Source organism: Lynx canadensis, chromosome B1 (genome assembly GCF_007474595.2).
Source record: "Lynx canadensis isolate LIC74 chromosome B1, mLynCan4.pri.v2, whole genome shotgun sequence".
NCBI classification, from domain to species: Eukaryota; Metazoa; Chordata; class Mammalia; order Carnivora; family Felidae; genus Lynx; species Lynx canadensis.
The window spans coordinates 143,459,394-143,472,312 of NC_044306.2; the positions used below are offsets into that span (position 1 = coordinate 143,459,394).

The window sequence follows — 12,919 nt, forward strand, 5'->3', positions numbered from 1 at the left end:
GGAAGAAAATAAAAATTATCCATGCTCCTAACAGAAATTACCCAAGTGGTAATGGTAGTTCTTTATTTCTGGTCCTTTTTCAAAATGTATAATATACATTTACTTAGAGACATACACAGTGACCACAGATGATGTATGGTGTTCAAATAATAAGAATATGTTGGGAGATTTCTGGCAAATTTCTTGACAAACCAAATTCAGAAAATTATCACAAGGCAGAAACAAAAGCAGGAAGGAAGGGAGGGAGGGAGGGAGGAAGGGAAGAAAGAATGAAGGAAATAACTCTTACTAGATAATTCTAGATTTCCATCCAGCATCCACTTGGTATTTATAATCAACAACAAATAAGGCTCAACTTTCCTTTCTCTGTAGCAAAACTATACTGAGTGCTTAGCTATTTAAATAACCTCTAAATTTCAGTGGCCTTTATAAAGATAAATGAAAAGAGAATGATGAAGAAATTATTTAGACAATTTGGAACTGAATATAGCTATAGGTCATGCACTTGAGATACTCATTATCTGCCATCAGAGACAAACAGATTACTCTCCCTCCCTCCCCCTCTCACGCTCTCCGTATGAGATAAGTGTTATGCAGAAACCCATATGACCTTCTAGGAGGCAGTTAATCTGGCCTGGTCACGGGCAATGAGAGGAGTCAAAGGATGCTGGAGCAGGGAGAGCATGCCCACAAAGGAAGAAGATGCATATACAGATAGGGCATATGGAGTCCATTACCCATCAGGTTGTGCCCAAGGGCCCATCCACTGTTTAGCTCACTGAGTTGGCTCATAGACTAAGACAATAATAGTAATAACAGTCCCAGAATCCCAACTCTTATGTTGCAAGACTTGTAAATTAAGGAGATATTGAGCTACAGAGAACACGAGACCACGCCTGAAGACCTAAGGTCTAGTTTTGGTTTCAGCTCTGCTACTTACTAGCTTTGTGACTGCATAACTCATTTAAGCTTTATGGCTCTCAGTTTTATCATCTGTAAAATGGGAGTAATACATGACCGCTTCTCTTACCATGGTAGCTGCTCATGTGATAAAATATATGTAGAAAGTACTTAGGAGAGCATGAAGTTCTATATAATGTGAAGTATTAATAACACATCTTACTTATTTTTCTCTCACTTGAAGGAGGACAGATGGCTTACCTCTTTCTCTGCCTCTTTGAGTTCAGCTTCTTTCTCCTTCACTCTCATAACAAACATTTGCCTCATTTCTTCTTCTTTCTTCTGAAGTTCTCCCAGAAATTCATTTCTTTTTGCTTCGTACGTCTCCTGAAGACTATTCAAAAGCCAAACCAAGGACAGTGTTGTGAAGTTGAATAGGAAATTTCAGCTCATATAATTTCTACTCACTGCTTCCAAAAAATAGGTAAGGCTGCCACTTACCATATCAAAGGACACATAAAATGGCACACCATCTTCTTTTGAGTTATGCAGTGATCAGAAAGACAAGCACATCAAGAGCCAGAGATGAGTCAATAAACACAATTTGGCACTACAGGGATGTCTTACTGGCTAAGTGTATCCTATCTCTATTCACACAGGGAAAGCCTGGGTTGGACTGGCTGGTATTTTCCAGATCAGCAAACAAGTAGACACCAAGATGAGAGTTAGAATTTTAAAAAATGAAAGCAGTAGTGTAGGGAGAGAGTGCAAAGGCACTGGAGCCACACACACCAGGGTTTGGATTCTGGCCACAGCAACTTACTGACTGATCTTGGGATGGGCACAGACCCTATGCTTCCGTGTTCTCTGTGTAAGATGCAGCTACACCAGCATTTACCTTCTAGAGATAGGATTATGGGGATTCAGTGAGGGCAAAGTGAGTAAAGCATTCGATATACCATCAGGGCTTAGCAAATATTACCCTTCCCCACTCACCTCCCTCCAGCCCCCAATTCAGAAAACAGACTCAGTGAACCATCTAGAGACAATAGTATATCTAAACATATTACAGAAAATTGCTGCTTTTCAAGTTATATTATCAATTGAAAGTAGAGCAGGGAAGAGTTTTATTTTTATCTTAAATCCCATCCTCCTCCTGACTCTCTACAGAACGTTGAGCCCAATATTTTAAATTGAATGCTAGATTCAGCTTTACCTCTAAGTCAGAACAAATATATTGGCAGAAAAATTGCTTTTGGTAACACAACTTAAGAAAACACACCCCCATACCTACACCTACACAGAGAGACAAGTGCTGATATTTGATAAGGTGCGGTTTCTAGTTCTCCCTTGCAGTCTCCCTAGAACAGAACCCGTTACAGTAATGCGAGTCTGCAGAATATCCATCTCTACTCGTGGGCTGAATTCATCCTAAGTGCTGACTCCAAATTAGAGTGGATAACCTGTGGATAACCCCGGGGACCATGCAGAGCTGCCTCCCAGCATCCACACTGGTCCTTTCAGAAGGAGAAAAAGGACATTCAGATGGTAGGAGCAAGCATGCATGGAGTCAAACAGTCAGAAAATGTCTTCAATAGGATTGCTTATACTTCTATAATCAACACTTTTATTGGTTGATTAAAAATAAGTTCTCCTACCCTCAAGGGTGTCCACACTAACCTGTTAATGAACAATCAAGCACTTTGAGTTTCCAGAGGTATATTTAGCTTTCACTTATGAAACAAAAACATTTTGGGCCAATGTTGACATTGGCTAATACTAATAGCAATATTTAGACTTGAGATTTAAGATATATAGCCACGGAGATATAGAAATGTATTGACAGAACTAATTCATGGATTTGATTTTGCTTGTTAGCATCTAATAAACTCTTCATTACCAGTATTTAGATCAGAACTGCTGAAGGCAGAAGATGACCTCTCCCTGCTATAAAATTTGGGGGGAATCTCTGTTTTTTGTTTATGATAATGAATAGATCTCCCTTTTCAAGGGAAAGGAGAATGAGAACAGGTACTTCAGTTCAGACTTCATTCTGGTAATTCACACAGTGTAATTCTCTCTCTGTTACAATCTTCTGGAACTACCTAGTGAAGGGTATCCTGGAGAATAACACATCACCAGTGGTACGAAGCAATTTACACACAAGAATTCACTAATCCTTACACACCCAATAAGGTGGGTATTACTATCTACCTCCCACTTCATAGACGAAGAAACTTGGAGACAAGTGTTTAGTAATCTGTCCAGGTCAAACAGTGAAGAGTAACAGACCTGGGATTTGCACCCAGGCCATCAAGCTCAGACAGGAACTCTATCCACTGCACTCCATTGCACAGAGGTCTGCATGTTCCCCAAAACAAATGGGTCTCATGAACCTGAAAACTTTGTGATCTCTTGAGAGAATAGTGGTAATTAAACCCTTTTTGTGACCTGACAAGAGTCAGGGGAAGGGGGCACTCTGAGATAAGGAATGGGCAGTTTGGACAGGGACTGTTGGGGTAAAGTACAAAGGAGTCTCAGGAGAAAAGAATCAGGAACAGGATCAGTCCAGTCCCTATTGTGTCCTACATCCTCTTCCCTCTTCTGGCATCTTCAGATGCCAGCCGGAAGGGGCCAAGGTCTGAGGGAGGGGGACCTGGGTCCAGAGAATGCATGCTGCTCTGGTTGGGCTGAAGACCACAGGGCGGCAGGTGGTAAGATGGGCACAGGAGAAAGCAAGCTGACATGTGGGTAGGTGGGTAGACAGATAGATACACAGATTCTGCCACAGGACAACAAAGACACAACTCTAAATTGAGGCAGGTCAAGGACACCACCAGAAATACACTCAGCTTTACTGGCTCCGACGTACTTCCAAGGCTTTCGTACAGCCTCTTACTGTGTTTGTCCAGCTCCTGGTTTTGCTTCCTGCTGTACGATATATTCAGGTGATGGCTGCCCCTTACTAGCCTTGGCTTTAGAGATTACTCTGTGCTTTATAAACACAAGAGCAGCTTGGAGGACAAAGAGTGGATACCGGGTGCTCAAAGGAAGGATGGACCTCACTGTACACCCACAAAGAAATCCTCTGCTTTGGGAATATACTTATATTCCTCCCAGCTCACCCAAAATTCACATGGAAAAAAATCCAAGAGCATCTGGGAATGATGGCTTTGAAGATGAAATTTTGGGAAACCACTCAAATCAGCAGCAGCTTTTGCTTCCCCTTAATTGTGGTGCCCTTCGTGCAGGGTCCCCTCACTGCACCCCTTCAGTGTGGTCCCAGGCTCAAGAAGTGCCGGGGATGCTGGAAATGCCTCAGAGGGAAAGTCTGAGACATCTATAAAATGTTGCTACTGCCAATGTCAGAGAAACTGCCTGTGGTCTCTTCCAGGAGTTTTATGGTTTCAGAGCTCACATTTAGGCCTTTAATCCATTTTGAGTTTATTTATATGCATGGTGTGAAAAGTGGTCCACTTTCATTCTTTTGCATGTAGCTGCCCAGTTTTCCCAACACCGTTTATTGAAGAGACTATCTTTTCCCCATTGCATATTCTTGCCTCCTTTGTCACAGATTCTGACCACAGAAGGGTGAGTTTATTTCTGTGATCTCTACCCTGTTCCACTGATCTATGGGTCTATCTTTGTGCCAGTACCAAACTGTTTCAATTACTAGACACTTGTAGTATATCTTGAAATCTGGGATTACGATACCTCCAGCTTTGTTCTTCTTTCTAGATATGTCTCCTCAGGCAAGGGAAACAAAAGCAAAAATAAACTATTTGGACTGCATCAAAATAAAAAACTTCTGCACAGCAAAGGAAATCAACAAAATGGCAAGGTAACCTACTGAACGGGAGAAAATATTTGCAAATGAAATAGCTGATAAGGCAGAGGACCTGAATAGATATTTTTCCAAAGAAGACATACAGACATACAGATGAAAAGATGCTCAATATTACTAATCATCAGGGAAATACAAATCAAAATCACAATGAGATATCACCTTATGCTTTTCAAAATGGCTAATATCAAAAAGACAAGAAATAATAAGCAGTGGTGAGGACGTGGAGAAAAGAGAACCCTCATGCACTTTTGGTGGGAATGTAAATTGGTGCGACCACTGTGGAGAACGGTATGGAGATTCTTCAAAAAATTAAAAATAGAAATACCATATAATCTAGCAATTCTACTACTGAATATTTACCTAAAGAAAATAAAAATATTAGTTTGAAAAGATATGTGTACCTTATGTTTATTGCAGCATTATTTATAATAGTCAAGATATGGAAGGAACCTGAGCACCCATCAATAAATGGGTGGATAAAGAAAATGTGGCATGTATACACAATGGAATATTGCTCAGCTTATAAAAAAAAAGAATGAGATATTGCTATTTGTGACAGCATGGATAGACCCAGAGGATATTATGCTAAGTGAAATAAGTTGAGCAGAGAAAGACAAATACCATATGGTTTCATTTATATGTGGAATCTAAAAAAATAAATAAATAATAAACGAACAAAGCAACAAACAAGCAAACAAAAACCAGACCCTTAAATATAAAGAACAAACTGGTGGTTGCCAGAGGGGAGGTGGATCAGGGGAATGGGTGTAATAGGTAAAGAGGATTAAGAGGTGCAGACTTCCAGTTATACAATAAGTAAGTCATGGAGATGACAAGTACAGCATGGGCAATATAATCAATGATATTGTAATAATGTTGTTTGGTGACAAACAGTGACCACTGAGGAAGGTACAGAATTACTGAATCACTGTGTTGTACATCTGAAACGAATATAATACTGTATGTTAATTATACCTCAATAAAAAAAATAAATATAGTGAGATGTAAAAACAAAACAAAACAAAACAAAACAAAACAAAACAAAACGGAAACCTTAGGCCAGAAGAAATGGAACCAAATGGGACATGGAAGATGTGTGAATAAAGCATATCCTCTACAAGTCAAAAGGCCTGGACAACATCTGCCATCATCCTGAAGTCCCTGAAGTGAGCGAGGCCAGAGCAAGAGGCTGCACCCAGCTTGGCCAGGCCTTCAAGAGCCCTGCTGGACCTACCCAGCAACACCTCCTTCTGGTGGGCAGTTACCCTGCGCTTGCAGGAGGTATTTTAATTTAAATGCCAAAAACAGAGACAGCAGAAGACCAAGGAACGGCAGCCCCTGATCATGCCCAGGCACACCTCATATCACCTCAACTGAAATCTCCATTAAGACCCAGTGTGGGCCCAGTTTGGACAAAGCAATCCTCTTCTGGGCCCACAGGTGGCAAACCTGGCCTGGTGGCCCTGCCTTCCCTCCCCACTCTGTGGCTAAGGTACTCAGCCCCTGCCGCCCCTCCCCCACGGCCTAGGTTCTGACAGCAGCTGGGCCTTTGCTGGGCAGCTAACTCTGCATTAATTCCCCCCTTCACATTTTGCCACTTCATCTCCATCCATCAATGATGTGGGAAAACACACAAGAAACTTTCTACAAGTTATTCCCTTTCTTCCTCATTAATTGTTAGCATTGGACTGAAACACAGAGAGCTGATAAGAGTCCTGGGAAGTGAAACCTGGCTGGCAACCATGAACGAACGGAGCAAACTGTACTGAGCGGCCACACCTCTGTAAATGCCTAGACCAGGCTCTGTGCCTCTGTGAGTATAATGATTAAGAGCAGGGGTTCAAAACTCACTCCATCACTTCCTACTTGTAGGACCTTGGGTAGGTTGCTTACACTTTCAGTGCCTTAGTTTCCTCATCTGTAAAATGAGGATGGCAATGACATCATCTACATCGCTCACTTGAGATAATACCAATAAAGTGGTTATCGCAATGCCTGGCAATTATGCTTACTAACGTGTCCCCACCAGGTCCCTCAATCACTGCTATCTCAATCCGACAAGCATTTTGGTGATGGAACAACACACCATTCAAGCCACTGTCTGGGAAACAGCTGATTGCTAGGTGCCCTCATACCTGAAGGGCTTGCTGTCAGGGTCAGTGTCCTTGAACCCCATCTCCTCAAGCTTACAGCGCCGATACAGTTCATAATGGCGGGTGTGAGTCTGTTCTCGCAAATCTTCCATGTTCACGCGGATCAGCATCTCTCGAAGTTTCACAAAATCACAGTGGTTTTCATTCTCAACTGCAAGAGATGGGAAGGTGGAAGAGGCTATCAGCAATGACATCCCTAAAAATCCGAAGTGACACTTTCAAAAAGTTATCACCATCGCTCCTGAAATCTCAAAGCTGTGTGAAGACCCTTCACTGGATTCGCCTTACATTCCCAAAGAGGACAAGATTTTCAACAATGTGGACCATAATGTTGATGACCACAGTGATCGCAGAGTGCCTGCTCAGGGCAGGGCATTGCAAGAGGAACTTTATAAATATTGTCTTTATCCTTCAGAACAATTCTGCCAAGTAGGCATTGTGACTCTTGTCTTGTAGATGCAGAAGCAAGGCTTTGGTAAGGAAGCTGACTTCCTGAGTACTGGGAGCAGAGTCTACGTTCAAACACAACATCTGGCTGCAAAGCCAGGTCTATTTCCACTACTCCGTGCCCCCTGGAAGTATACAAGGCAGGTTCTATATACCACTTCCCTTAATTTCATCAACACTATGAAAAAAGCTTTATTATAGAGAAATAGGTAAGATTCATAAAAATTGTAATTTTCTTAGAGATCTGAAAGGTACAATTTCTTTTCCCTTCTCACAGATTTATTGCCTTTATTCAGAAAAAAAGAAAAGGGGGACTGATAGATCTTAAACTAATGAAGAAACTTTCTATAGCTATCCTACTTAACCTATAGCATCAGATGTCCTCCCTCAAAACACACAAAGGCAGGAAAATAGGGTCCTTGCCTATCAAAGTGACATATGGGAAGCTTCTTCAGGTCAGAGACTATGATCATGTCTCCCAGCACCAAATAGGTCATAATTCTCAGATATCCACTGAGATAACATTTAATTGGAAGACAGATTTTCCAGAGATAATGGAGAAACAAGTAACTTCTTGTTTACAAGAAACCTTTTGCAGCTTTCTTACTATACTTTGCTGATGAAACTGGTATGAAAGTTGTTGAAACTTCTAGGGAAGAGCTCTTTTCTACCAGGAATTTATACTCAATTTGCCACATAAGCCAATATTCTTGAGGGGCTGCCTCACCGGAAGTAGGGCACTGTGGTCACTTCTCCCCACCATCTACCTACTTGGTCACAGGGTCTTGCTTCCTCACTTCACAAATGCCATGTGTACAACCCTCCCTTCGTCCTGCCTTTGGTTGAGGACCTCCCCCAAAACCTCCCCAAACAGGGCAGAGAGAGAAGAAGCGAGAACAGTCACCACAGGAGTTAAATGTGGAGACCCCCTGCCCCCTAATGTGCACATACCCTGCACCACACCCCAGGGGTACTGCCTGGCCTTCGCCATCTTGTTGCCGATCTTCACCTCTTCAGTGCTGCCGACCACAGCAAATGGGAGATGGACCTGAGAAGCAACACAAGGACAGAGTTGTTACCTTCTCCAGGTCTTGCCCAGGCTGGTTCTCCACGTTGCCTAGGCTCCGCCCCTTCTGCCAGCCTCACTTAGTGAGGGGGAGACAAAGGGGAGGGTGGGTAGAAGAGGGAGGAAGCTCTGCAGGTCAGCAGAGGTGGGCTTCGTGTAACCCACCCCTCCTATGACCAAATATTGATTATGTGGTATGAGCTAGATTCAAAGGAAACCGTAGGTGTCTTTGCAACCACACAGGAAGCTTCAGACACATGTTGTCCAAGACTGTAGCCGCTAATATATGTGGCCACTGAGCATCAGAAACAGGGCTTACAGGATCAAGAAACTGAATTTTAGTTTTATATACTTGTTTTTCTTTTCTTTTTTTTTTAAGTACAGTTATTTTGAGAGAGACAGAGACAGCGCAAGTAGGGGAAGGGCAGAGAGAGAGGGAGGGAGAATCCCAAGCAGGCCCTGACTGACAGCAGAGCCCAGTGTGAGGCTCGAACTCTCAAACCAAGAGATCATGACCTAAGCTGAAATTAAGAGTTGGGGGCTTAACCAACTGAGCCACGCAGATGTCCCACTTTTATTTACTTTTAATTATTTTACCTTTGAACTTAAAAATATAACAAAATTATTTTTCCGTGAAATAAAACTGTATTGTTTTGGGACTGCACTTCATTTTGCTTTAAACTTAAATTTTCTAAAGAAAAAAAAAAAAACTAAAAAACTAGTTTACTCAATGTGGATGCAAACATTAGAGGAAAATTATCTTTTTGGTACTTATTTCATGTTGAAAAATTTTCAAGTGTGTTAGGAGTAATTTGGGTATGCTTCCAAATTGGGATATGCTGTAACTGTAAAATATATATTGGATTTCAAAGACTTACTATGAAAATATCTCATTAATTTTTATATTGATTGCATATTGAAATAATATTTTATTTTTTTTAACATTTATTTATTTTTGAGACAGAGAGAGACAGAGCATGAACGGGGGAGGGTCAGAGAGAGAGGGAGACACAGAATTGGAAGCAGGCTCCAGGCTCTGAGCCATCAGCCCAGAGCCCGACGCGGGACTCGAACTCACGGACCGGGAGATCGTGACCCGAGCTGAAATCGGACGCTTAACCGACTGAGCCACCCAGGCGCCTCTTGAAATAATATTTTAAATATATTCAGTTAAATAAGTTTTTAATTAATTTCACATTTCTTTTTACTTTTTTTAATGTGACTACTGGGAAATGTTAAATTGTTTGTGTGGTTCATATTATATTTCTAACAGCATTGCTTTACAGTTGGCCATTGCACAAAATTCAAATCAGAACTACATTTTAGCCCAAATTATTGGCCCAAGCCTTGCAACCCAGACTTCTCCCAAGCAGAGGTGGTGTTCAAAACAACTGACTATTTCACGTTGCTTTATTTGGTAGCTATGGCTACATTCTGGGAGTGCGGGTGGTAGGGACAGTAATTCCATCTTTTTTTCTATTAAAATGTAAGAATAAGAAGATCTGAAATGGTTGTTCTGAGAATTATTATTTCAGTTCCTTGATCCACTGCTCTTCTACTGTAGACAAGTTGAGAAAGATGAGAATGTCCTACAGCCAAATCCTCTCCCACAGAGGACATAACCCTCAGCCCAGGATGCCCAGGTGGTACTTCATTTGCTGCTCAAGATACTTATATTCTCTGGTTCATCTCATACTCTATAGGAAGGAAAGAAAGCACATTCCTTTCACAGACTCCAAGTCTGGAACTGTAATGTGTCCCCTGAAGTTGAGGAGCAACAGGGCCCCACTGGCCACCATCCTGCCATAATGACCAAGGAAAGAGTTTTCTCTGCTCACACTGAGTGACAAAAGCAACTGCCAGTGAAATCTGTTTTCCACATATCATATGGGATTTCATCACCAGGAATTATTGGCAAGGAAGAGACTTAAAAAAAATTCTTGTTAAAGAACAAGATTAATTTCGGACTATCAGTTTGATTAATCTGATAAAGAGACAAAGAGCCAAGATTCATGGGTCTTTTTTCTAATGTTTATTTTTGAGAGAAAGAGAGAGAGAGATTGAGGGGGTGGGCGAGGGGCAGAAAGAGAGGGAGATACAGAATCTGAAGCAGGCTCCAGGCTCCGAGCTATCAGCACAGAGCCCGATGCGGGGCTCAAACCCAGTAACTACGAGAACATGACCTGAGCAAAAGTCGGATATTTAACCGAATGAGCCACCCAGGCATCCCCATGGGTAGTTTCTTTCCAAGAAATTTAACACAAATTTAGTTTCATGAGCACCCAAAATAATTTAAAAGGAAGGGGAGAGATATAAAGAGAACATTAGACAATATTCACTCATGTCATTTATTGAATCCTATGCTGAAGTTCTACAGCAGAAGAACCCCAAACTGAAGTTCTACAGCAGAATAAACCAGTGCTATCTCAGCCTGGGGTCTAATGATGCTGTAAAACAGGCACACTGCTCTGCTGGCACTGGAGCTGAGCTGCCTGCGTTCAAATCCTCCCTGCACGACTGATGGCTGGACCATGCCAGGCTGCAGTTTCCTCATATGCGAGTTAGGGATAATAATAGTGCCTACCTATAGAACTGGTGTGAGGATTAGATGTAAATAAAACCTCTCACGGTGGCTGATGCACAGTAAATCCTCCATAAATGTCAAAAATGTCTGGTGCTATGATGACTATGAAACTCCCAGTACCCATAGCCAGAGAATTTTAGACGTGGGAGAGACCTCACATGTTATCCATTTAGATCCTGCTTCTGCAGGATCTAAATGAGTTGAGATACGGAATCTGTTGTCCACCACCTTGTGATGGGAACTCACTCCTTCCACAGGGTGCTTGCTGTGCTGCGGTGGCACCGATGGCCAAACCTTCATTTCTCGCTGGGCCCCAACCCCTCACTACCCTTCAGTTCTGTCTTTTGAATGAGAACAGTTACCCTCCGTCATGACGACCTTCCTTTCGTACCCCCTCAGGCCATCTTCCCAGGAAGAATCTGCTCCCCAGTTTTCACAAATTCCAGAGTCTTCACGATCCTGGCCACAGGAGCAAGACAACCAGAGTAGGTCACACAACTCCGAGTGTGACCACACTAGAGCAGAGTGGAGAATGGACAATCTCTGCTCTAATGGGCCCCTAAATTTTCAATTCATACAAACAGCCCCAGAGAAGGGAGAAGTTACATTTGCTTCCAAAGTCCTAGTCATATTGGGAATAATTTAAGGAAAATATTCCTCCATAAATGATAACAGTACTATATAGAAAAGTCCATATGCTGAACTGAAGAAACAAGAAGGAGTTTTGTGAAGTATCTCTTTCTCCTAAATTATGATAGCAAACAACACAAAACTGGGATCAGGGTTGAAATCTCAGTGCTGCTTTGACCAAGCCATTTAATTCTCTAGATGAGCTTCAGTCTGAGTCCCTTTATATGAAATATGCAGAATAGGCAAATGTCCAGAAGAGACAAGAAAGTAGAGTAGTAGTTGCCTAGGGCTGGGATGGTTAGAGAGTTGACAACTAAAAGGAACATGATTTCTTTTTCAGGTGATAAAAAGGTTCTAAAATTGGTGGTGGCAATGGTTGCACAACTCTGTGAATATACTAAAAATCACTGAATTGTATGCTTTAAACGGGTAACTTGTACAGTACATCAATTATATCTCAATATGGCTGTTAAAAAAAAGAGTGCCTTCAGGGCAATTTAATAATGACTTCATTAGACACTTTTCATGATCAGATCTAAGGAAAGTAGAACACAGCTCAACCTACCACAATTTAAAAATGTACACTGACTTCTGCTGTCACCAGCACACTTTTGAATCAATTTTTAGCACATATTCAGGGGAAGGCAACTTATTTAATAGCTTCTAATTATATTTCACAGAAGCTAACCTACAATTTTAAGAATCCCAAAAGCCATCATTGGTCATCTACTATGTGCAAAGGATGCTAGTTTTACACAAGTTATGCATTCCCAAATGGAAAAAAAAAAAAAGTATAGGAATTGTGGCCCAGAGATGAGCCATGTATCTCTTTGTGAGATACACAAAGAGGCAGTGAGAAAGATTCGGGCATCAGCAGATAGCATGAGGACACGGACATCATATCACAGGTGCACTTAGAATTGCTGAAGCTTTACTCAGTTCTCTCTTGTTCTCTGCCTGTGACATGGAGAAATTATACCCTCAACTGCCAATTAACCTAATGATTCAGGAAAGAGTAGGGGAAACAGAATGGAGCGAAAGGCAGGAACCCATCACAGAAGCAAAAGGAAGGCAGGTGGAGATATTTCTGCCAACAATGGCAGAAACAAGCAGAGATCTATTTCCTTTAAGCTGCTTTGTGTGAGATGGTGCTGGGCTGGCATTCCCAAGAGGTCTGCTGTAGAAATTCTGCCTGTTGGAGCAGGAAGGAAACTGGAGATAGGCTTGTCTAACTTTCCCATTTGATAGATGGATACCCTGAGGAGTAGGGTGGTTAAATGACTTGCCATAGT

The 12,919-nt window shown here is 41.8% G+C and overlaps 1 protein-coding gene across 3 annotated transcripts in view; it reads right to left on the reverse strand.

The window, feature by feature from the left end:
• SEPTIN11 (septin 11) overlaps positions 1-12,919 on the reverse strand; it is an 89,355-nt gene that overhangs the window by 9,868 nt on the left and 66,568 nt on the right. For all 3 annotated transcript variants that reach the window (XM_030313632.1, XM_030313631.1, XM_030313630.2), the window contains exons 6-8: positions 8,299-8,395; positions 6,883-7,051; positions 1,162-1,294 (exon numbers count right to left, since the gene is read on the reverse strand). In XM_030313632.1, the coding sequence (XP_030169492.1) occupies positions 1,162-1,294; positions 6,883-7,051; positions 8,299-8,395 (399 nt within the window). The remainder of the gene's footprint in view (positions 1-1,161; positions 1,295-6,882; positions 7,052-8,298; positions 8,396-12,919) is intronic.